We start from the raw sequence: 26472 nt of genomic DNA on the forward strand, positions 1-26472 counted from the left end.
GTGGTTCAGATGAACACCAGGTACTTGTATGAGTCCACTCTCTCAATGTCCCGTCCCTGGATGTTCACTGGTGAGGGGGCAGTGGGGTGGCCTCTGTGGAAGTCCACCACCATCTCCTTGGTCTTCCCCGCGTTGATGAGGAGGTGGTTCCGCTGACACCAGTCCACAAAGTCCTGCTCCAGTCCTCTGTACTCCGCGTCATCGTCGTCCGTGATGAGTCCGATGATGGCAGAGTCGTCAGAGAACTTCTGCAGGACACAGCTGTCCATGTCGTGTCTGAGGTCTGCAGTGTAAAGGGTGAAGAGAAAGGGCGCGAGGACAGTACCCTGGGGCGCCCCCACACTGCAGGTCCCCCACACTGCAGGTCCGAGTGTCAGACACACAGTCCCGGGCTCTCACAAACTGGGGTCGGTCTGTGAGGTAGTCCAGGATCCACTCTGCAGGTCGTACTCCACACCAGCCGTCTCCAGCTTGTCCCTCAGGAGCTGATGGTGTTGAAGGCGCTGGAGAGATCAATGAACAGGATCCTCACAGAGCTGCCAGGCTTCTCCAGGTGAGAGAGAGAGCAGCAGGGCTTCCTCACAACCACAGTTTTTCCAACAATTAGAGTTTCTTTCTGAATAATGTGCACGTTGACATGATGTTATAAAAGGCCACCATACATTTTTCAGACAGTTCTTTCCAAACATGAGATTTTGCTGTCCGTAATAACACAATATCCTTCATTTTCTCATTTACTTTCGATGTACCAAGTTGAATTGTTAAGATCAGTAATACGATTATATAGTTTTAGGATGATTTCCCTGGAGAGTTCTGATTTGTATGCTTTGATAAAAAAACAATTAGAGGTCTAGTGTTGTTTTATTTAATTTCCTGGTTGTAATAACTGTAAGATGTATTTGTAAGTACCAATACGTCCTGTTTCTTAAAAGTCAAATGATTCTTTTAACGTATCAAAACTTTTCATTTGATTCTCTTTCACAATTTGGTAGAAACCTTTAACCTTTTGTCATCCAGACTTTAAATATCAAAAGTGTGCAGTTTGGTACACAACTTTGATCTTAAAGGTGGTATGGACGATTTTTTTCAGCAATTTTTTAATCATATTTCCTCGTGGCGTGGATAAATCATTTGTCCTGCCACGTATCAATCATAAAACGCACCTATCGCTCACCTGCAGCCTCGTCAGGCTCGTCCCCACGTTTCCGCGTGCCTAAGCGCATGGATCTATCATAATATAGTTCCCTCAGTGTACGGGGCAAAATGAAGACGGAGAAAGACAGTTCGAGCTGACGCAGAAGTGGACAGAAATCTACGGGAGACGAGAGATGCGATGCGATCCGTTGCGCTAATAAACAAACGCTCGTGTGTGTTGTATCAGTCCGCACTTCCACCTGACTTCTCAAATTGCTGAAAAATCGTCCATACCGCCTTTAAGCAAACCACTTTAAGATTTTAAAACTCTTTGTTTATTTTTGAATAGCTCGTTCCAAGATGAAAGCACAGATTTTGCGCAGAGATTCTGTATCACCTCCATTTGACCCAACTGTCATCTGCCAGTAAAGTCTGTACAGGAACCTCCGGCATCACGTTACACTCAATATTACAGCTTCATATTGTGGGTCACACTGTAGTTAGCCATCTTAAGACCTGAAAGTGTGCCGTTAATCCTTCATCCAGGAGGTGAATCTTTTATAGCACTCCACTGGTGTATTACTTATAGTGACGCATCATATGTGTCACTGAACAAAACCTTTACTGGTTATTGCCGTTACTGTGACAAAGCATGTTGTCTCTACCTGTCTTTGTGTAAGATGGAGATGATGGACATGCACATGGGTTTGAAAAAGTTACATTCATTCCTTTCATTTATTAGTGAATTTGGAACTCAGACTCATGATCCATCAAAGCATGAAAACTTATATTCATTACCATTATATTTCTCCATAGATCATCATGAGGTGAAACCGGTGACAAACTTTTTACAGCTCATACAACATAATCCTATCGTGCTTGGTCTGGAGGTGTGACTCCCATGATGCTTTGGTGTTGGTAAAGTCCCGCTGCCCTTATCAAAAGCTGAAGGTGTGAGTGAGTGTGCTGTGGTCATCTGACTGGAGAGCACAGAAGAGCAGAGATGGTGAGTCGCACTTTTACAAATGAATTTATCAAATAACTTATAAAACAATATACATTATAACAAAAAACACATATGTTGTAGTAAACTTGACGGATCAGAAGTAAATATTTTTGGGAAATGTGTATTGTCAAACAGGAACAAGCAGTGGAAAACAAATTTAAAAACGAATGTATTTTCAAAGTTCTTGTGGCAGTAGTATCAAATATAGAGGTTTATTTTAAAAAATGGAAGCAATAACTATTTTAAAGTTAGATAATGAACGTTTTAACGCTATTCCCTTTTTACCGTTGACCTAAAAATGAAAAAAAGACAATAACAAATGGATAATTTTGTTAGCGTTTGTGTAAAATGATGAAAGTTGTGTTTCAGTACGGCTTCATCAACAGCTGTCTGCAGTCTTTGGTCGTGGAGCGCTTTGGACAAGAGACATGGAACACTCTCAGGTCAGCAGCTTGTATAGTAAGATATTTCTTATTGAATATAACTTGCATGCCTATATTTGTATTAGTTCTCTGGCGGGAGTGCAGGACCCCTTCATGACCTACACCGTTTATGACGACGCTGTGACGCTCAGACTGGTGCACGAGGCCTGTGCATTGTTGGGTAAATCACTTCCATCACTTTTTCTATAACGCATCTTAACACAAAAAGCCCTGTAAAACAAATAGTTATGAGTGTTATTATTGTGCAGTCAAATTCCATGAGGTCTGGGTTCAATTAGAGCAGAGAAAGATGGCGGACGTGCTAACGAGGTCCACGAGGAGTCGACCAACAGCGCTTTCCAAAATAAACTGTCTTTGTGTTAAAGCCAAATACAGCATTAGTTACAAATGAGATGATTTTAGATCCAGGTCAAATGTTAACGACTGGACATCACAGAACATTTAATTGCCCAATTTTGAGAAATCCAGTTTTGGTTTAGAAGCTTTCACAAGAAAATAACAAGAAAATAACAATTTAACCGGCTTAAAGCATAACATAATCCTGCTATGTACAATATACTTTACTAGTTATATTAATCAATAAATAGATATATACAGCTTGATATTGAAATAACTTGGTGTTTTTATCTAGTTCATCTATTATTCAAAATCAATGATAGATGCCTCGGCTCTAACCCAGGGCGGTCCCCGGGCTCTCGTTACGGGCCCCCTCTGGGACCAAGGCCTAACAGACTGTTTGTTTGCTCTGTCTGCTCTCAACATATTCATATTAATAATGCCAGAGTTTGTTTTTGCAGACGTGCCGGCCGACGTGCTGCTCAAGCTCTTTGGAGAACACTTCTTCAGCTTCTGCAAACAGGCCGGCTACGACACCATGCTGCGAACACTAGGGGGCGATCTCTTTGAGTTCATACAGAATCTGGACGCACTGCACTGCTACCTGGCTCTGTCCTACCAGGTGCGTTATTATTGTATAAACCTACCCTTATTCACACTGTGATTCAAACATGTGGAGCCACAACTCAAAAAGATTCAATTGGACCTCGCAGACTCCAGATACTTAAGGCTTATTTCAAAGAAGGTCCAGGATGAACTACTCTGTCAATTGCGTAGTGCACATAAAACAATGGCTAAGGGACAACTGCAGCTTAATGACAGATGGAAACGCCTGAAGACTCCAGGGATTCATCAGTGTTTGGGCCATCTAGGCCAGATACTTTTACTTCTTTTATCAGACCAGTTTTTCCTGGGATTGGAACGACTTCTTTCACTGCACAATCTTTTTCACAACTTGCACAACCTTTTCTTCAATATTTCAACTTCTATTCAATTGTACTGTCTGTGGTTGGTACAATATATGGGCTACAATGTACAATGGCCTTTCAATGCTATTTCTACTACTACAACTACTTACTAAGTTACTAATACTACTATTTTTACTACATCCCCGTTACTGCTACTACTGCTACTTCCATTATAATCTACTCTATAGCATCAACATTATAACCGAGTACTTCACTTTCAAAATACCAAGCTCCTGTGTGAAACGGCTCCATGTCCATGTAAAAGAGTCTCTACATTTAAAGGATTAAAACGTTCCTCTTTGAAATGTATAGCAACTTGAGCATATATATATATATATATATATATATATATATATATATATATATATATATATATATATATACACACACACTTGAGCTGTCCTCTGGTTTCTCCTGTATTCCATATGAACAATATTCAACATTTAGTTCACCTGTAGTTGTCCTTTTCTCCTGCTGCTGATCCAGTGATCTCTGTTTCATTACTGATTTTATAACTGTAAAACTACTTTTACTACCTTAGGGACATTACTACTGGTACTACTACTTTCATGATGATGTCGTTACAGGAGATGAACGCTCCTTCGTTCCGTGTGGAGGTGACAGAAAATGAGGACATGTTACTTCACTACTACTCAGACCGGAAAGGACTCTACCACATAGTTCCAGGTCATTTAACAAGTTTGTTTGTTGGTTACAGTACAATGATGTTCTTGTCTGTCTTACATAAAAACAGCAATCACTGGCCTTGCTTATGAACAAACAATCTAATACACACATTGCAATAAATAAACCATAAACCATTGACTCCTACAGGTAAATATTAAATGGGATATTCCCTTGTCCAATGAATATATTGGTTGTATAATATAGAATAAAAGATTTTCATCAAGCAAATCCGGAAATACATTATTTATCGACTTAAGGCTAAAAAAGTTCAAGGCCAATCCTTCACTATTCATACTTGATGGCTCCTTTGTGAAACCTGAAGAAGTTATTTTTAAATGCCACTTGCATTAACACGTGGGTGCACAATAACACGTGGGTGCACAATAACACGTGGGTGCACAATAACACGTGGGTGCACAATAACACGTGGGTGCACAATAACACGTGGGTGCACAATAACACGTGGGTGCACTCTGGCAGGCATTATCGAGGCCGTGGCCCAGGACTTCTTTGACAGCAGCGTGAGGATGGAGGTGCTGGAGCACTCGAAGGAGGAGCAGAGGACCGGGAAACTGGAACACGTGGTCTTCTTGGTGCAAACCTGGCAGAACCTTCCAGAAAAATCCAACACAGATGAAGTTAGTCTTTGTAATCACACATAATCCAGATTTTTCAGAGGGCCATTGTCTGGGGGCGGGGCTACAAAACTGCAGCACAATTTTTGTATTTATATCCAATCTCCTCAAATAACTTGCAATAGTACTATTTAACACAAATCTATTATTTCACTAAAGTCAAGGCTGAGCAAAATAATATTGTTTGCTGTAACCCGACCGACCCGGTATGAAACTAGCCGACTGAAAAAAAAATCCCCCGCATGTTCCCCCCGCGCGCCTTCGCTACCAAAATAGAGGATAACGGCGTACAAAAGGTCGATTGAAATATCTTAAAATCGTGAGATTTAGTCTCCTGATCGGGTTGATAGAGACGTTTTCTGTCATTGACTGTGTTTGCCTTCAAAGTAAAAAAAAGTTTAAAAAATAAATAAAAATTGCCTACTGTCCGACCCACTTGAAAAATGTTGGCTCGGGTTACAGCAAACAGACAATTTATTTGGGGCAGCCCAAAAATAAAACAATATTTCCATGTCACATAAAACACGATTGTTTATTGTTTATTTATTGTTTATTTAAATGGATCCCATTCACTGAAAGCAGTGCAAATCAGATAGGCTTAGGGTTAGATCCATTACAATTAAAAACAGATTACATTTCAAGTACAATAACATGTATACGATCAGTGGTTATGATGTCACGTTAGATATTCTGCTACTGCTGAAATTTGCCTCAAAAATCACAGTTTTACAAACATAACCCCAAGAAATAAGGAGCAAGAGATGAGTAAACATGGAAAACACAAGACAAGTAACACTACGGGAGCAAAACAATCACAGACCCACTGACTCTGGAAAGAGGGTAGTCCGGCCCATTTACCCTTTTACAGATTTGGTCCATGGGCCACAAACTGAAAAGCCCTGGCCCACGGTCAACACTATTTTGATTATTTCAGGAACTATTATTTGCAAAAATGAAGGACAAGTGCCGTGGAGTAAAGAAGTGTGGATGGGACTTGGTCAAGACTGCTGTTCTATCAGAAAAAAGTAAGTACATTTATTTGTTTTTTAATGCATTTGATTATATTTTCCATTTTATTACTTTATTTAAACTTGTGATCACTTATTCTTTAGACCCAGGCCACCCAAAGCTCTGTTGTAGTCCATGTTACCCAGAGAAGTTATGGATAGAGGGGACATCTTTCTGCAATGCATTTCCTTTTCATATGGTTTTTAATGCAAATGTAAGTTTATCTAAAGTTACAGTATAATAGCACAAAAAAAACACAAATAACTAAATAGCCTGATATACCATGTGACTAATGTTGTATGTTATGCTACGTAGCTCAAAGTACAACAGGTAGGAGTGAACATCCAGAAGTTTTTCCCCCGGCTTCTCAACGACGATGCCACAGTGGATCAATACTTCACTCTGGTCCACCCTCAGGTACTGCAACTTCAACTACTCATTTTAATGCTGATACTGATACTGCAATGACCACTACCACGCCCACTACATCACCAAGTCCCTATGAATTGAATTGTACTTCTACTATATCTTCTTCTATTACTACTACTATATCTTCTACTTTATCCGAGTACTACCCACCTCTGAATAGTACTAACGACAAAGGTCTGAAAGTTAAATCTTGAAGAAGACATAATAGCACATTCTGTTTTCTAAAGGTCACCCTCATGTTTGTGTCCAGGTGACCTTTACTATCGAGAGCATCCGACAGTTCATCAACAGCCAGTTTGTGTTGGAGAGCTGCAGACAGAGAAGCACCATCAAACTCAGAGGTCAGGGGTCATACGTTCACACAGCGCTTGAAAAGACTCAAGTTTAATGGTCATACATGGGGAAAGAATTATTATATTACAGCCAAAAACCCTTATGTGCAACATTCTCTGTGCAAATAGTGAATTCTCTCGTGATTAAAATATATGTCATTTTTTTCTATTACAGGTTTGTATGATTATCTAATTTTGACTTTATTTGGTGTATTTATACCTGTTATACATATAAATTATAGTTTTACACCAATTGAGCAGGTATTTGTGGAAAAAATGTTGAAAAATCTGTAGAAAATGACAGGAAGTGACATCACACCAGGGACACTCGTTCATACTTAATTTACACAGAAGAAACTACTTTTTTCACTCCAAACATTCATTCAACAAAATAAAGTCGCTCTCATATATTTTTATTTGTCAAATAACATAATTTTTTTTTAAAAGAGATGAGTTTTTGCCCAGAATTTGCTGGGTAGTTTCCTAGTGTGATGTCATCAGTTACAAACAGGAAGTGAAATTACAAACCTAAACCTAAACCTGCCATTCTGCCATACATTTTTATATCTTTTAGCAAAATTCAAAATATATTTATCTCAGCATTTTAGTTCAATGAGTTGTCCGACCTGTTGGGGGCACTTCTCCATAAATATTCTTGAGCGTAATATTTTAACATATTTTGACAAGTTGCGGTTGTTTTTAGGAAACTGTGAATGGAACTAATAAACAGGAATTGTCAAGATGTTATGGTAGTCCTACATTTTCCTTTCATTTCTGCTAAAGAACCAAAGAATTTAGCTCAGGTTTCTGTGGTTGCAAAGTCTCCAAAACGACTGACCAAAGCTGGGTTAGGGTCACTGTAGATATTTGGGGTCATGCCAGTTCTCTGCCGGTCCCTGTCCAGGTCAGATGCTGTGGATGGACTCTCTGGACTGTATGCTGTACCTATGTTCTCCTAAACTGCGTAGCCTCCAGGAGCTCCAGGACTCGGGGCTGCACCTCGCCGATCTGGCCCAGCACGACGTCACCCGAGACCTAGTTCTTCTCAACCAACAGCGTTTGGCCGAGATGGAGCTCACCAACCAGCTGGAACGCAAAAAAGTGAACACAAGGACACAATTAATCTCTGTTTGATTCAAATAGACCAGGACACCCCCGCTTAGGGTGGGTTGCGGGCCGAACATAACGTAAAACATAAAACTATTAAAAATATAAGAAATAAAGAGCTTTATATAGCCTACGCTGTTTTGAAGCAATTACTGGATCGATTAAAAAGAAATTACAAAACGTTTGTTCTCATAAACTGAAATGTATTTAGAAAAACAAGTGTAATTTCACCAATACTGTGCTTCAGTTTATGTGCATTACAACTTCAGAGTTGATCTACAGTTCTACACAGAGATAAACATTTGACTTTATAACAAAATAAACTTCTCAAGATCTAAAAAACCTTTTAAATGTACTAACTAACATTTCCACGTCTGTGTAGTTATCTGTACACCTGAACCGACTCACCACTAAACTTCTGCTCAAAAGTGCTTAAAGTGCACTTCCCCCTCGGCAGCTCACACAGCAGTGCAGCAGAGCCCTGTGGGGGAGGGGCGGCATTGTGGGCCGCGTAGTTTTAGCGATAAAAACGGTTACGGATGTAACTACGGTGCTATGAATCGATTAAAAAAAATGTAAAACCAATTTTTAAATATTTTTTTTTTAAATATAAATTTGAAATGTTTGGCGGGCCGGATTAAAACATCTATTTTACTACTATTTTACTACATCTATACTACTTGTATTTGACACATGTGAAATAGACAAATGATTGTAAAGTTAAATTAACGTTATTCCCATGTGGGACAATAAAGGATTATCTTATCTTATCTTTACTGAATTAATAATAGAGATGGTAGACACTTCAAATAAGGGAATAAAACTATATTTATGTACTTTTTCCTATCACTTTTGACCTTTCTAATTAACTTGAGATATTGTCTTTGTCTTCCTAATGGACACAACACGTATTATATGAAGGTGATGTTTCCAGGAGGAGCTGAGGATCCTGTCCCACTACCTGGAGGTGGAGAAGGAGAAGACGGAGATGCTTCTGTACGCCATGCTGCCGCGCCACATCGCAAACCAGCTCAAAGATGGCAAAAGTGTGGAAGCGGGTGAGTTTTGTACCTTTGTATTCGGGTAACATTTGTGGCTAAGTCAGAAAGGCCTTTTGGCAAATGGGTTTACTCCATGGATGTATTATATTATCGGTTTACTCATAATACTTTACTCATACTATCAAAAATACTGGACCAAACAAACCTATTTAACTAATTCCTTCTTACATATTTTGCTGCAATACATAAATAAACGGTATTATTTGTGGTAGTTAAATATATTTTCTATGTATGTATGTATTTATTTCTTCATTCACTTATTCACCCCCCTTGAGATGAACCATGAAGGGGGTCCTTTAAAAACAATAGAAATTAACTAAAGGATTTTTAAAATGTATTTTTTTTAATGGAATTGGAAACTGCCCACCCCAATAAATGGATTCACAACACTCCATCAGCCAATAATATGTAATACTGTCATGGAATCAGACATACACCGATGCTATTCCTTAACACATAGAGAACACAATTCAACACAATATGAAACGACACAGAAATATCAGACATTTGTATGGCAAGCTTGGGAGAAAACGCCGGGACTGATCACGTAAGCTGTTGTACGCAGCCTGCGTGATCCTCCTGCGTCTCACCCCGTTTTTTCCCATGCTGGTTGGTTTTATTAGATATTCTGGAAGAGGCGGGTCACATTTCTCATTGGTCAGCTTCACATCAAGGCACTGGGTATTTTTCCGTAGAGATCAAGCCTTGGGTAAACATTACCCAAACTCCTCTGGGCTGTCACCCCCCCCTCGGGTAAACATCCTTTGGCCCATCTTTACGACCCCTTCACAAATGCAGTTTGTCACACACCCGTTCTTCTCTTAGACTAATGATGCAGATAAAATATCACTATTATGCAGATAAAATACATCACAGAAATATAATCATATATTCACATTTTATCACAAATACATAGGGGAAGAAGCTAAAATTAATATTGTTAAATGCTGTTTTTGTTGTAATACAAGTCACAAATCGATATCATCAGGTTCAATATGTGTGTTTAGATATGTCATGGTAACGTCCAATGCAACCAAAAGGAAACTCAATCTGAGGTTCTGACATCATCAAGTGACACCTGGGGTTTTAACGCTATTTTAGGTCCTTTTAGTGGCTGTCAGTTTATGAAGCACATCATTTCCTCTGTCTTCAGGAGAGTTTGAAGTCTGCACTATCTTGTTCAGTGACGTGGTCACGTTCACAAACATCTGCTCGGCCTGTGAGCCAATCCAGATCGTGCACATGCTCAACTCTATGTACTCCAGGTTCGACCGGCTGACCAGCGTGCACGACGTCTACAAGGTACTGCTCCCACAGAACCATCCAGGGCAGCAGAGAGACAAGCACATCTCCATTTTGATTAGTTTAAGGTTAGTTTAAAGAGAAATAAATGCTTTGCAAAAACACTGTTTGCATAATTAATTTTGTTATAAAAGCACAAACCACAGTTAAATCAGTGATTTTTGTGCGTGTATTACATTGATAGGCGATAATTAGTCTGCTGTCATGTACAACATCATTTGAATTGTTAATTATAAACATTATACGTAGAGGGTTTTACTCGCTGATGTTTAATATGATTATATTTTAAGGTCTTTTGTTGTTTACATCTTCATTTAATGACAAAGATAAACCTTAAAAGCTAAATTTCAGGCTTGTTTATTACAGCTATTTTGTCCCCGTCGCGTCATAAAGTCGTCCTCAACACATTTAGTCCACTGACTGTAGCAAACATAACCTTTGGCACAATTTCATACCAAATCACACCTATTCATAAATGATGTTCAAAATAGATGCCCTCTGCTGCTCTCTTTACATATCTTTACATAAATAAAATAAAAAAAATATGATTTCCTGGTTCAGTGCTATTTCCTACAATTTTTAACTTTTATCTTTAAACTTGATCTCACTCGACTGGTGTAAAACTATAATATAAATATTGACCACGGGCCGTATCCCACCAAATGAAGTATTCATTTGAAATAAAAGCACAGGAACCTGTCTTAAGCGCTTTAAATACAGTATGTGAAATGCTGCTTGCTCATTACTGAACTGTCAGAAACTACACTCCCTGTCCCTGTCCTTTCCTCGTCCTCTGCAGGTGGAGACGATCGGTGACGCGTACATGGTGGTGGGCGGAGTTCCGGTCCCCACGGCGACTCATGCTCATAATGTGGCCAATTTCGCCCTGGGAATGAGGATCGCTGCCAGAGATGTCACCAACCCTGTCAACGGGCAGTCCATTCAGGTGCACAGCCTTTAAAATAGCACTGGAACAAGTCAGGCCGAGGCAGCGTGTAGAGGACATTACAGAGTTAGAGGGGACCCCAGCCCCCTTGACCCCTGACCCCCCGACCCCAGCCCCCCCTGACCCCCCGACCCCAGCCCCCCCTGACCTCAGCCCCCCTGACCCCAGCCCCCCTGATCTCAGCCCCCTTGACCCCTGACCCCAGCCACCCTTTAGTGTCATAAAGCCAAACTCAGCAATTCACAAAAAGATGTTTAGTCATTTGTGTGACTGTGAGACGTGAAACATGGCTAAAGAGTTAACAGGAAACTGCTTCTGGTTTTTGCGCCTCGAAGCAGCAGTGAGACGTCTGTGATGCTTTTTCCAATTCACTTTGTTTTTGTAATGCCTGAATTCACATCCATGGTGGACGCGAAAGGGACAGAACAGATTAAACAATGTTCATGGGGACTTGGCAATGTCCCAGCATCCCCTGTCCTTAGACAAATGTCCCAGCGTCTGTGTCCTTAGACAAATGTCCCAGCATCCCCTGTCCTTAGACAAATGTCCCAGGGTCCTCTGTCCTTAGACAAATGTCCCAGGGTCCCCTGTCCTTAGACAAATGTCCCAGTATCCTGTGTCCTCAGACAAATGTCCCAGCATCCTGTGTCCTTAGACAAATGTCCCAGCATCCCGTGTCCTTAGACAGATGTCCCAGGGTCCTCTGTTCTTAGACAAATGTCCCAGGATCCCCTGTCCTTAGACAAATGTCCCAGTATCCTGTGTCCTCAGACAAATGTCCCAGCATCCCAGGTCCTCAGACAAATGTCCCAGCATCCTGTGTCCTTAGACAAATGTCCCAGCATCCCGTGTCCTTAGACAAATGTCCCAGGGTCCCCTGTCCTTAGACAAATGTCCCAGGGTCCCCTGTCCTTAGACAAATGTCCCAGTATCCTGTGTCCTCAGACAAATGTCCCAGCATCCCGTGTCCTCAGACAAATGTCCCAGCATCCTGTATCCTTAGACAAATGTCCCAGCATCCCGTGTCCTCAGACAAATGTCCCAGCATCGTGTGTCCTTAGACAAATGTCCCAGGATCCCCTGTCCTTAGACAAATGTGACTGACCGTGGCCAATCCAGTTACATGTCTACCCGGAGACATTTTGAGTTATTCACAGATTCTGAAAGTGTGAATCAAAGCTCTCCAATGATGTCTCACTCATGTAGATCTGATAATATTTAAGTAAGTTGTGGTCATTTGAATGTATACAACTCTCAAACCCATTCACTGAGAAAACGGCTTCCAAAGTTTCTCACCGGAGTGAGCCCAGAGTCACAGGGGGGCTCATTTGCATCTCATTGAGATAAGCCCTCCCCCCTGTCACACTGACACCACCTCCCCCTACAGCTGTCACTCAAGACTCAAGAGGAGTGTTGTTATTGATGGTAACTGGACTTGAATCAGAATTAGAAGTTACTATATTAAAATGGAAATACTTGGATTACAAAAGGCCCTGAATAGAATCAAAGAATCAGAATGAGAATAGGGTTCATTGCATTTGTCGATAAACATAATTCACAGGTGATTCAGTGCACCAACAATGGTGCGCTGAATGATTCAACACAAACAACAAAAGATAAGATAAGATAAAATAGCCTTTAATGTTACAACGCAGTAGATACAGGGGGAAAGGACAGTAACTTATAGGAAGTTTAAAAAACACTTTTAATAGAAGAACTCTTATAAATAGATGCCAGGGCCAGGTATACGAACTGCAACGGGTCCATGGCTTTGAATATATGAGATATGAGATAATAGATACGATATGTACACCACCAGAGTCCAATTACATCAGAGATCACATCCTCATCCTCTTCTTCGTCTGTGCACTCTTCTGTGCTGTGACTCTCGGCTCTTGGCATCAAAGCTGTAAACAAATAACAGGACATTTAAGAAATGGCTAACTATTTCACATAAAACACTCATTAACTATTTATATTTTTTAACAATGTGAGAGTTTCAATATAAATACCTGAAGTGCTGATAACTCTTGATCTTTGGAAGCCGTCTGAAGAAGGGACTCAGATGCTTCTGCAGAAGAAGTTCTTGACAAACACTTTGCCATCCGCCGTTCCAACAAGCTGTGGGATATTGAGGTGAGACTCAGGAGAGCTGTTTTCCACTACCTGATGACAAGGGCGACACTGTAAAAAAATGAGAACAGAAGAAACATATCTTAAGCAGAGAGCAGCACTGAAGTTTTGCCAGATTAATGTTTACACATTACAGTAGTCAAATAATATAAACTAACCTCAGCGATGTCTTCCAAAGTGTCAACCCTGGTCTTCATGTATGCTCGCTTGATAATCTGATGATCTGTGCGTGGCCTGCAGCTTCTGATGTGTGGGAGAAGCTGTTTCCACAGTGATCTGAAGCTTGATGTACAAACTGCAGGCTCACCTGAAAAACAGATGTTGCTTATGGTTAATTATACTCTAATCATTAAAACACGAAAATCACCAAAATAATGTTTTACACTTACCACGCTCCTTAGCAGACTTCACGTAGAGACAGGTCATGTCAGTCAGGGTGTCTTTGCCAATTCTGAAAAGGGGGATAAAAGGATAAGGGTTAACAGTAATGTGGGAATAACACGCTTCACAGATAACAGTTCACATTGTGACGTTAACGGTGTATTTAAGATGCAAAACGCGGAGATATTGGGACATCTGCCATCGGCTAGCGATGCTAGCTAGCTCACTTGAGATAACACGGCTCGTAAAAGCAAAACACTTGCAGAACAGCACACCAAAACATAAACATACACTCGAGTTTAAAACCGGCGCACATTAAAGTGATTAAAAGCGGGTGTTTTAGTCGCAAAGCTTACCTGGTTCAGCCGTCCTGTTGTCTCTTCCAACACTGTGCACAGAGAGACACACAGGAAGCTGATAATGGCCAGGCAAGCGCGTGATTGGTTCGAGTGACGCAGTGCGTAAGCCACGTGACCAGAAGTGGTATCGGGAGTTGTAGTTTTTTTCTCTTCCCTCGCCGAAAAATAACCCGATAACATAGCAAAGTTTAGCTTACAACTTAGCTCCGAATAGCTGCGTTTAGCTCCGGGCCTAACAGCCGGTTTAGCACCATAAAACAGACACAAAGCACGACCCACGGGTCAAGAAATACTACATAAGTATATAATTTGTACAGACAAAACGCCGAAAAATAACCCGATAACATAGCAAAGTTTAGCTTACAACTTAGCTTACCACCTCCGCCGCATCGCCAAAATCTGACACTGCCTCACCCTCCCCGCTGCTGAATCCCTCATCCATGCCTTCATCTCCTCCCGCCTCGACTACTGCAACTCCCTCCTCACTGGCATCTCCTCCCATTCCCTCCACAGACTCCAAATGGTCCAAAACTCCGCTGCCCGCCTCCTCACCCACACCCGGTCCCGTGAACACATCACTCCCGTTCTCCGCTCTCTCCACTGGCTCCCCATCAAGCAGCGCATAAACTTTAAAATACTCCTCCTCACCTTCAAAGCTCTTCACCACCTTGCCCCCCCCTACCTGTCTGACCTCCTCATCCCCCACCGCCCCTCCCGAGCTCTCCGATCCTCCTCCTCTCTCACCCTGACTGCACCAACATCCCGACTCAAAACTTTTGGCGACAGAGCATTCTCCCGAACAGCACCCCGACTCTGGAACTCCCTCCCCCAACCTGTCCGCCACTCTCCCTCACTCACAACATTCAAATCCCGCCTAAAAACATACCTCTTCACCCAAGCCTATGACCTCCCCTACCCCTAGCCTCCTCTACCCCATTGCCTACTCTTCTACCCCCTGTTACATCCCCTGTTCATTTTATCTGTATATTAATGTGTATTGTACGTGTTGTCCCCCCCTGTCTGTAAATACCCCCCCTTTTTTATTATGTTCAGCGTCTTTGGGTCACTGAAAAGCGCTATATAAATAAAAGTTATTATTATTATTATTATTATTATTAGCTCCGAATAGCTGCATTTAGCTCCGGGCTGTGGGGCCGGTTTAGCACCATAAAACAGACACAAAGCACGACCCACACAACCCACGGGCCAACCCACGCCGAAAAATAACCCGATAACATGGTGATAACAGCAAGTAGTCACATTAAGCCCGTATTGCAGAGTGCACTGAAGCAACATGTTAGCTTAGCATTAGCTCCACCGGAGCAGACAAGTAAGATTCTAAAGTGATCACGAGACCGCCTTAAAACACAGCGTTAAAGCAATAATTTAGTAGTAAAGTAAAAGTGTACCTGAGTAAACAGTTCCGTTGCAATGTAGTCCAGGAAATGTAAGCTCTGAAGACTGTGCTCTGCAGATGGTCTGGAGTAATGAGCACGGAGCACGCAGCTGTAGCCATGCGGATCACAGCTGATTGGTGGAAAATGTAAACAACACGTTGGCTAGAAAAAGGTGACGCCCCCCAGGAGAGCAGGAAAAAGACCCGAAAACTCCACATTTTTAACAGCTTAATGTATACGTTTAAGACAACCAATAGTGTTATCTGAAGCACACAGGGGCTTATTCATAACTTCAACTAGCACATTCTGCAAAAAAATTAAAATCACAAATTTGGGGAAAAAAAAGTAAAATGCTGTTTTTCTCAGTTTCACCGAGGCCGACATGGTCCGACAATTGCCGTGGCGAGTCACAAATGTCCCAGCATCCTGTGTCCTCAGACAAATGTCCCAGCATCCCGTGTCCTCAGACAAATGTCCCAGCATCCTGTGTCCTTAGACAAATGTTCCAGGGTCCCCTGTCCTTAGACAAATGTCCCAGCATCCTGTGTCCTTAGACAAATGTTCCAGGGTCCCCTGTCCTCAGACAAATGTCCCAGCATCCTATGTCCTCAGACAAATATCCCAGCATCCCGTGTCCTCTGACAAATGTCCCAGCATCCTGTGTCCTTAGACAAATGTCCCAGCATCCCTTGTCCTCAGACAAATGTCCCAGCATCGTGTGTCCTTAGACAAATGTCCCAGGGTCCCCTGTCCTTAGACAAATGTCCCAGCATCCTGTGTCCTCAGACAAATGTCCCAGCATCCCGTGTCCTTAGACAAATGCCCCAGCATCCCGTGTCCTCAGACAAATGTCCCAGCATCTGTGTCTTTAGATAAATATCCCATGTCCCCCGTCCTTAGACAAATGTCCCAGCATCCTGTGTCCTCAGACAAATGTCCCAGCATCCCGTGTCCTCAGACAAATGTCCCAGCATCTGTGTCCTTAGACAAATGTCCCCTGTCCCCTGTCCTTAGACAAATGTCCCATGTCCCCTGTCCTTAGACAAATGTCCCATATCCCCTGTCCTTAGACAAATGTCCCATATCCCCTGTCCTTAGACAAATGTCCCAGCATCTGTGTCCTTAGACAAATGTCCCATGTCCCCTGTCCTTAGACAAATGCCCCATATACCCTGTCCTTAGACAAATGTCCCAGCATCTGTGTCCTTGGACAAATGTCCCGTGGCCCCTGTCCTTAGACAAATTCCCCATGTCCCCTGTCTTTAGACAAATGTCCCAGCATCTGTGTCCTTAGACAAATGTCCCCTGTCCTTAGACAAATGTCCCATGTCCCCTGTCTTTAGACAAATGTCCCAGCATCTGTGTCCTTAGACAAATGTCCCATGTCCCCTGTCCTTAGACAAATGCCCCATGTCCCCTGTCTTTAGACCCTCCTTCTTGGCCAGGAAAAACTACCAAACCTCTTTGGAGAAAAGTAGAAAACTGGAGGAGTTCCAGAGTGAAGGACAGATCTGCCTCGCTCAGACGAGCGTTGGATAATGTTAGATAAATATCATATTTTGGTCTTGACACGAGGGCCAAGCGTCACAGGTTTATCACAAGATCTCGTCAGCGTTTACATTTTTGAGTCTGAGATGACAGATCTGAGGCCACAGTGGACCTTTCACTTGGCTTAAATAAACCAGTCCTGATCATTTAATACATTGGAGACTTTCCTGGACAATACAAACCGCCTCCAAAGTGAACCAGTTGAAACGTGGCCAAACTCTTCCTCTGTGGAAGTAGAAAAGGTTTATAAGGCTCATAATGCAGTGATACATTCTGTCATTTATTGGTCTATTTTTGATTTGACTTTATTCCTGTGTGTATTTACCTTTATGTCTGTTTTCACCATTTATTCTTTCTATTGACAAATATGTTTGAAGAAAAAAAAATGCTCGCACAAATAAATAGAGATTGTTGTTGGGTCTTCCTGGTTTTATCAAGGTAAATACAACCAGACCTCAACCAAAACTCTGTACTTAAGTGTTTTTTCTTCATTTATCATTTTGTTAGGCCTACTTCATATTTGTACTACTTGAGTTCTTTCTTGGGTACACTACACCAAACTGCACTCACTGAATTACATACATTTCTACATGAATCCCATCCGTGTCCAGATCCGCGTGGGGCTTCACACGGGGCCTGTCCTGGCGGGCGTGGTGGGACAGAAGATGCCTCGGTACTGTCTCTTTGGGGACACTGTCAACACAGCGTCCAGGATGGAGAGCCATGGACTGCCCGACCACATCCACCTCAGTGGTTCCACCTACAGGTCAGAAAGAGAACTGCAACTAAAACTGCTACTCATATTAAACGCTTTCTTGTCGTTTTCACAGAATTTCCTTTGGACTAATATCACACTTTCCTATGACTAAATTGCATATAGTTTTGTCAACAAGTAAAAATAAGCACAACATTTATTCAAACGTTATGAATAAATGTTATTCATAAATTTTAAAAAGGGTTTAGTCAAATGGCATGTTCTGTTTTTGTTTTTTGACTAACTATATAATAATGTCTAAAACTACAACTTACATTTATAGTTGCCGTTTTAAAGAGGCACAGTGTTGTCTCCTTTAAGTTGATTTATTGCTTTACCTAAAATGTTCGTAAGTATGGCATTTTACTCACATTTATTAAATTGTGGGTGTTTGTATAGTTAAAACATTCTTACTGGGAGTGGGATTGCCTCTCTCCACAGATCTGACTTGTGATAACACCTGCTTATCTCCATGGCGATAGATATGTCATGCCGTACAGTAGAACATTACAGTCAAAGTGATTCCTAAATTATACTGTATTATTGACAAATAATTTTCACGGCGCTAGACAAGGACATTTAAATGTTCTTGTATTTTATTATAATAACTTGTCTTGGATCACATTCCCCTTTGTGTTTGTACCTGCCGTGCGGTACTCATGTTGTCCACACAGAGGTGCCCTTGAGTCACAGTTCAGGCTTGTCTTTGTACTTGAAAAGAAAAAGTGCCTGCTTTGTGCTTATAAATATGCAATGTTTCATTCACAATATATAGGCTTTCTGGCATATTGTCACCAAATATAACAGCATATTAACTATTGAGAATAGGAGCTAAAAATAATGCACATATTTCTGCTGTGACCATAGTAATAAATCATAACTATCACGAGAGGCCCATCTAAGGACTATTTCTGTACACAATAGTCTTTTTCACAATTTATCACCCAGGTTTATGATACATTGGGAGAAATTTACGGAAGTTCTCGGTGGAAAAACTGTGAATTAATGTGAAATGTAATCTTATGTTGAAATAGTGTTATATGAAATTTTTAAAGGAGACATATTGTCACTTTCTGGTTCTTAGTATTGCACTACTGTATGTCAAGTAGATCCTCGTTTAACCTTGTTTTTCCTCGTAAACCGCAATATTGATCTAAAACAGCTTAGTAATAGAAACGGTTCCATTGATGACAGAAAACGGCAGAACTGATAAGCCCCGCCCACCATCGTCATTTAAGTGTCTATGTCACTTTTAGGACCTTTGGAAGAGCATAAATAAGTTCAGGGCGGATTAACACAACAAAATCATCCAAATGAGTCAAGTACTTTAAAAGTTCTATTTTTTTACATACCTGTAATGTGCGCTTTTTTGGTGGAGGGTTCACCACCTACCGGTCTCCACGGAGATGTTACTGCTTTGCCTGGAATGTTTCACAGTTCAACATAAATAGGAGTACATAGGAGAGACTAAACAGTCACTTCACAAGAGGCTTTATCAGCACAGAAGACACTTGAGTTCAGGACCACAGAGTGCTGTTCATCTTCATCTTAAAGCCACAAACCACTCCATCAAAGACAGTGATGTGAAGATTCTAAGCAGGAGAGAAGATGGTTTGAAAGAGGAGTTAAAGAGACAATCTTTGTTAAAAAAAGAAAGGCCATCATTAAATAGGAACGGGGGTTTAAGATTCAACCTTCTGGTTGTTTATAATGGAATTTGGAATCCCTGGAGAGGTCGACGCCCAGGGCATTCGGATGCTAATCAGGTCCTCAGGGAGGAGAGAGAGTAAGCCACGTAATTATAGGAGGTTTATAGCCCATTAAAGGACTGATAGTAAACAAAGAGGCTAGTTTGATAGAAAACAAAGAGGTTTAGTTTCTGATGAAACCAATAACACCTTTTCATCAGGCCCGGTGGGCAGGGCCTACCCATAGTAGCATAAATATCTGAGTTCCCGGTCCTGATTTGTAGATTGAGAATGACTCTTGGATGAGACTCTTGGATGAGTCGAAACCTATTGGTTTAAAAAAAACAAAAAACAGTCCAGATGACTACAACTGAATTGTTTTTCTACAGTTAAACATAAACAATAAATCTTGCTTTATTATTTGTTTCATTCCAAGTGTTTCATTGCTCTAAAATACAGTGAAAACCTGCATTCTCACAGTGATCCACCTTTCCACCAGATCCACCTGCTCATCTCCATGGAGATACATTTAGTCATACTTAAGCACATTCCAGGGAAAGAAAAAACATTTTCAGGCATTTATTTTTTGCTTTCTTTTCTTCTTTATTGTATTGTCCATGTCAAACCTGACTCTATAAGTTGTAATGTGATTGATGTTGTTGCTTTATTTATATTAAAAAAGGGACAGAACCAACTGTCATGGATTGGATTGAAATAATCTTGGACATTTACACAATGGAAAATATTACTTTTACTGTGAATTCAAAAATGGACAAATTTGCCGGTTTGACCAATGGAACGGGCACGTACAGTAAGAGAACTAACTTTCATTGAACCATTCTCATTCTTTTTGTTTTTTGTATCCTCGATCCCTGTGTATGGTCTCTATATTTATGTTTAAAATAAAATGAATAAACACACAAGCAGGTGGTGGACCTTCCATCAGAAACATTACACATGCAGCTTCTGCTCTATTGATTCTACAAATAGAGGTCGGACTCTATAGTTGAACGAGGAATATTTTACTTTTTTTTTCTTTATTATACATAACCTGGTTTGCCTCGGCCTGATTATAGCAATGCCTTAAAATGTCCACACATACCAAAATGTTCAAGGCACGAGTTCCCTTGACCGCCATACTAACATGGTTCCAAAACATTTGTGACCATCATTCGTGTACCTCCTCCTTCCCATGTGTCCGTCATGTGGCCCAGCATCAGTGTACCTTCTCCTTCCCATGTGTCCGTTATGTGGCCCAGCATCAGTGTACCTTCTCCTTCCCATGTGTCCGTCATGTGGCCCAGCATCCGTGTACCTTCTCCTTCCCATGTGTCCGTCATGTGGCCCAGCATCATTCGTGTACCTTCTCCTTCCCATGTGTCCGTCATGTGGCCCAGCATCATCAGTGTACCTTCTCCTTCCCATGTGTCCGTCATGTGGCCCAGCATCATCAGTGTACCTTCTCCTTCCCATGTGTCCGTCATGTGGCCCAGCATCATCAGTGTACCTTCTCCTTCCCATGTGTCCGTCATGTGGCCCAGCATCCGTGTACCTTCTCCTTTCCATGTGTCCGTCATGTGGCCCAGCATCATCAGTGTACCTTCTCCTTCCCATGTGTCCGTCATGTGGCCCAGCATCATCAGTGTACCTTCTCCTTCCCATGTGTCCGTCATGTGGCCCAGCATCCGTGTACCTTCTCCTTTCCATGTGTCCGTCATGTGGCCCAGCATCATCAGTGTACCTTCTCCTTCCCATGTGTCCGTCATGTGGCCCAGCATCATTCGTGTACCTTCTCCTTCCCATGTGTCCGTCATGTGGCCCAGCATCATCAGTGTACCTTCTCCTTCCCATGTGTCCGTTATGTGGCCCAGCATCAGTGTACCTTCTCCTTCCCATTTGTCCGTCATGTGGCCCAGCATCAGTGTACCTTCTCCTTCCCATGTGTCCGTTATGTGGCCCAGCATCAGTGTACCTTCTCCTTCCCATTTGTCCGTCATGTGGCCCAGCATCCGTGTGCCTTCTCCTTCCCATGTGTCCGTCATGTGGCCCAGCATCATCAGTGTACCTTCTCCTTCCCATGTGTCCGTCATGTGGCCCAGCATCATCAGTGTACCTTCTCCTTCCCATGTGTCCGTCATGTGGCCCAGCATCCGTGTGCCTTCTCCTTCCCATGTGTCCGTCATGTGGCCCAGCATCATCAGTGTACCTTCTCCTTCCCATTTGTCCATCATGTGGCCCAGCATCAGTGTACCTTCTCCTTCCCATGTGTCCGTCATGTGGCCCAGCATCAGTGTACCTTCTCCTTCCCATGTGTCCGTCATGTGGCCCAGCATCAGTGTACCTTCTCCTTCCCATGTGTCCGTCATGTGGCCCAGCATCAGTGTACCTTCTCCTTCCCATGTGTCCGTCATGTGGCCCAGCATCATCATTGTACTTTCTCCTTCCCATGTGTCCGTCATGTGGCCCAGCATCAGATCACAGACTGGTACGTCTGTCCTACTTCTTTAGTGGTTATCTATTCAACAGAGACACATTCATATCCATCGGTCATTCAGAGCCCGACACAGTTTACGACCTGGAGAGTTCCACAGGGATCAGTGCTTGGCCCACTTTTCTTCCATTTACACAGGTGACTGACACTGGTTTTGGGTTTCACCCCGAGAGGGATCCAAAACAGGTGGCGCTATTCTTAGATACAGACAAGTAGAGTATCGCTTATATATTTTTTCCATCTTGTTACATTAACACAATATCTTAGGATCAAAATAATTATTACATTTTAATGTTCAATGTTTGATGTAGCCTGTAGACTTACTCACAGTAGGAAGAGGAATCAAAGCATTTACTCAAGTAAGAGTACTGTTACTCTGTCAAATGGATTACTAAACCAGAAGAGGGGATGGGTGATCACACGTATTAAGGTTTATGCAGTATTGAAATGCCACAATATCAATACCAATATCAAGGATGAGCTAGTTTTGCTAAATTGGATTTGCCCTGATAATCCCAAATCTCTCCACAGCAAAGTAGGTCATAACCAATAATATATATTGCATATCATCAATTTTTATTGTTAAAAAATCCTTGTTTTTGCATTCTAAAATACGCTACTTCACTGTATACTGCCATGCCATGTTTTGGTCAAGGTTATCAAACATTATAAATTTCATACTGTCCCATCCTCGAATAGGAGTAGAAATATGGTGTTTGAATATTACTCTGCCCAAATCAAATGTTATGAGTTGTTAGAATAAATGAAGACCAGCTGAGTACGACCCGTCTGTGTCACTCACTCACAAACCACTTTCACACATCGACATAGTGTGTGACATGGACACAACAACAACAGCACTGGTCAGAGCTGGGATTTACCCACCGGCCTTTGGGTTTGTGGGCAAACGCTCTCACCAATAAGGCTAGTTCCTCAGGGTTCAATCCCAGGCCCACTTTCTTGTGAATTACTTTATAAAATTCATTTAGTTAGTTGGGCTGTCTCGAAATCCATCTTTCTTTTTCCTAAAGTTAACTAAATATTCTTCTGTAACTGGTTGCTAAGACTATAATGTCATGTTTCATAAGATCATCGTGTTTCCTTGTCTTTCAGTGAGTTAAAAGGCTCTGAGTTTGACATAGCAGAGCGTGGACAAGTTGAGGTGAAAGGCAAGGGGCTGATGACCACCTACTTCCTCCTCAAGAACTCAAACTTGTCCGAAGACGCCATCATGGGACGAGAGGGATCACGATGCCTAATTCACCCTGACAACACGGACCACCAAAACGACACAGGCAAGTTATCAAAACACTACAATACCAGATTATTGTTAACGCACTGTGATATGACAAGTGTACCCTTAGTGAGACACTAATTATTGGCATGATTGACTCATTTGTGAAGCTTTCTGGAAAGCATTTTCAGTGATTTAGTAGAATTACTCCAAATGACAGCGCTAATTGGGACGGCATTAAAATGATCACGCAGTCCTCCTCCTCTTTGGGAGCGAAAACGCCGAAGATGACAAACACAATTAAACACAAAATACAGCTCACAAGTATTTGGGGAATTAAAACGAGTGAGTGGTTTCAGAGAGAAAAGTGACTGGATACAGGGATTTTTATGTCTTTGATGTGCTAGACTAGAAACACAAATGTACTTTTAAAATGGTAAATATTTTGAAATGCTTTTATTGGAGGATTCAGTTGAATTACTATCACTGTTAGGGCTACAGGTTTTTATTTCATTTTATTGTTTTAGTGTTGTTAATGCAGTAAGATTTGGAATTTTAAACACATGAAGTCTGATTTTACTTAAAAACATGAAAAGCAGAACTAGTTAATTTCAAACAGTTTAAGCGGAATACTTCACTTTGTTGTTAACGCATTCATAGCATCCTAATTATTCACAGCAATTAGTATTTTTGCACGTTTTATAATGTTTAGTCATTGCTAACAACAACTAGCATGGGTTCCACCCCACAAGTCCTCCTAACCCCTAACCTTCAGACTAGTGAACCTTCGGACTTGTGGGCAGCCACCCTAGCATGCTAACAACAACTAGCATGCTAACAACAACTAGCATTATGAAAAAAATAGGTAATGCTCCTTTAAACATTTGAGATAAGACCAAAACATACACTGCTAAACGTTTCATTTCAGAACATGTTTGGAAAGGTCTAAACTGCATTATATCCGAGGTTCCAGGTCAAAGAGATGCTTCCAAACAGGGTAATGAAAGTATGTGGGCTTTAAAAACACAGAGGAGAATGAGAGGCAGGGTGGTCTGAGGAAGATTGAAAAAAAAAAAAACTCAAAGTTGTTGATGAACACATTTTCAAGGGTAGCAGACTAAGGAATTTCTCAAATTTCCGTTGTAAAAAATGCGTATATTGAAAATCATTGTAAAAATCATCCATGTGTTAACTCCAAAAAACAAAAAAGCAGCACCCATTCATACATCCAAATTGTCACCTTGACCTTTACGGTTTATCATATTTTATTTTCACAGACGCTGAGAGTTCTCAGTCAGAGATCCTAACCAGTGACCAGCATACCCCCGGGCCCCCACATGTGGCCCCTAGGAGCCCGTATGCGTGGGACATCACCTGGCCCTATCCCAACAAACCGCAGCCTTCCTCTGTCAAAGGGCGGGGCCACACTTTCAGCCCAATTTGCCTGATACTTTAACAGCTGGTTTAAAAGGAGGTTCAATTTCTGTTTGTTCCCAGTTCATTTAGTCACGATTAAGTCCTGATTTAGTCCATGTTTTATTTTCAGATTTTGCAGCTTAGAAATGACTAGTACAAAGACGATACTCGTTGATGCAGTCGGGTCACTCCAAATGTGGTTAGTTTTGTAACAGGTTTTGTATTACTTTTGTGTTAGTTTAGTCACATTTGGAGTTCTCTTAAAAAAGGTAAAATTGGTCGTATTTAAAAGTCAAGCAGCAGTGTAGTAAGGGTAGTAGTAGTGGTAGTAGTAGTAGTGGTAGTAGTAGTAGTAGTGGTAGCAGTAGTAGTGGTAGTAGTAGTAGTGGTAGTAGTAGTAGTAGTGGTAGCAGTAGTAGTGGTAGTAGTCATGATTGTTGTAGTAGTAATGGTAGTAGTGGTAGCAGTAGTAGTGGGAGTAGTAGTAATAATGTCATTAGTGATGGTTGTAGTAGTAATGGTAGAAATAATGGTAGTAGTAGAAATTGTAGTAGTAATGGTAGTAGAAGTAGTAATGGTAGTAGTAATGATAGTAGTAGTGGTAGTAGTAATATCAGTAGTGATGGTAGTAGTAGTAATGGCAGTAGTAATGGTAGTAGTAATGTAGTAGTGATGGTAGTACAATTAGTAATGGTAGTAGTAATGGTAGAAGTAATGGTAGTAGTAATGGCAGTAGTAATGGTAGTAGTAATGGCAGTAGTAATGGCAGTAGTAATGGTAGAAGTAATGGTAGTAGTAATGGCAGTAGTAATGGCAGTAGTAATGGTAGTAGTAATGTAGTAGTGATGGCAGTAGTAATGGCAGTAGTAATGGCAGTAGTAATGGTAGTAGTAATGGTAGAATTAATGGTAGTAGTAATGGTAGAATTAATGGTAGTAGTGATGGTAGTAGTAATGGCAGTAGTAATGTAGTAGTAATGGTAGTAGTAATGGTAGAATTAATGGTAGTAGTAATGGTAGAAGTAATGGTAGTAGTAATGGTAGAAGTAATGGCAGTAGTAATGGTAGTAGTAATGGTAGTAGTAATGGCAGTAGTAATGGCAGTAGTAATGGTAGTAGTAGTAATGGCAGTAGTAATGGTAGTAGTAATGGCAGTAGTAATGGCAGTAGTAATGGTGGTAGTAATGTAGTAGTAATGGTAGTAGTAATAGCAGTAGTAATGGTAGTAGTAATGGTAGTAGTAATGGTGGTAGTAATGTAGTAGTAATGGCAGTAGTAATGGCAGTAGTAATGGTAGAAGTAATGGTAGTAGTAATGGTAGTAGTAATGAAGCCTGCGTAAATTCAGCCTGGAAGACCTAACTCCATCCATCTACGTCAAGTCCACCATGGAACGATCCCTCTCCCCAGCGCCATCATCGCACTCAAGCGGGCGTCCGCCTGTCCGTCTGTGAGAGTCAGATCCCTCACTTCACCATGGACTCTCCCAGGTTTCTGCGCTTATCCCAAAGAGGTTATGCAGTTTTTCCTGGCCAAAGAAGTAGGGTGAAAGGTCAGGGGGCGTCTGCACCATGGCCCTCGCACCTGCTCCTCATCCCCAATCAACGCTCTCAAGTGACTCCTCCCCGCTCCAATCGGCACCAGGCGGTCACATTTAAGCCCTCAGGCTGATGGCTCGG

At 41.6% G+C, this 26472-nt stretch overlaps 1 protein-coding gene across 1 annotated transcript; it reads left to right on the plus strand.

Annotated features, from left to right (window-relative positions):
• Positions 1-2491: 2491 nt before the first annotated feature.
• On the plus strand, positions 2492-24835 carry gucy1b2 (guanylate cyclase 1, soluble, beta 2). The gene is given in 16 exon segments (XM_072450342.1): positions 2492-2583; positions 2649-2743; positions 3381-3541; positions 4475-4574; positions 5055-5267; positions 5506-5570; positions 6339-6431; positions 6533-6634; positions 6897-6987; positions 7883-8079; positions 9020-9143; positions 10300-10448; positions 11248-11394; positions 17824-17978; positions 23259-23440; positions 24657-24835. Coding segments are annotated over 16 exon segments (2145 nt in total).
• Positions 24836-26472: the final 1637 nt, after the last annotated feature.

This window comes from Eucyclogobius newberryi, unplaced genomic scaffold (assembly GCF_026437365.1).
Source record: "Eucyclogobius newberryi isolate DKJ021-1_F unplaced genomic scaffold, fEucNew1.0.hap1 SCAF_1, whole genome shotgun sequence".
In the NCBI taxonomy this organism is placed as follows: domain Eukaryota; kingdom Metazoa; phylum Chordata; class Actinopteri; order Gobiiformes; family Gobiidae; genus Eucyclogobius; species Eucyclogobius newberryi.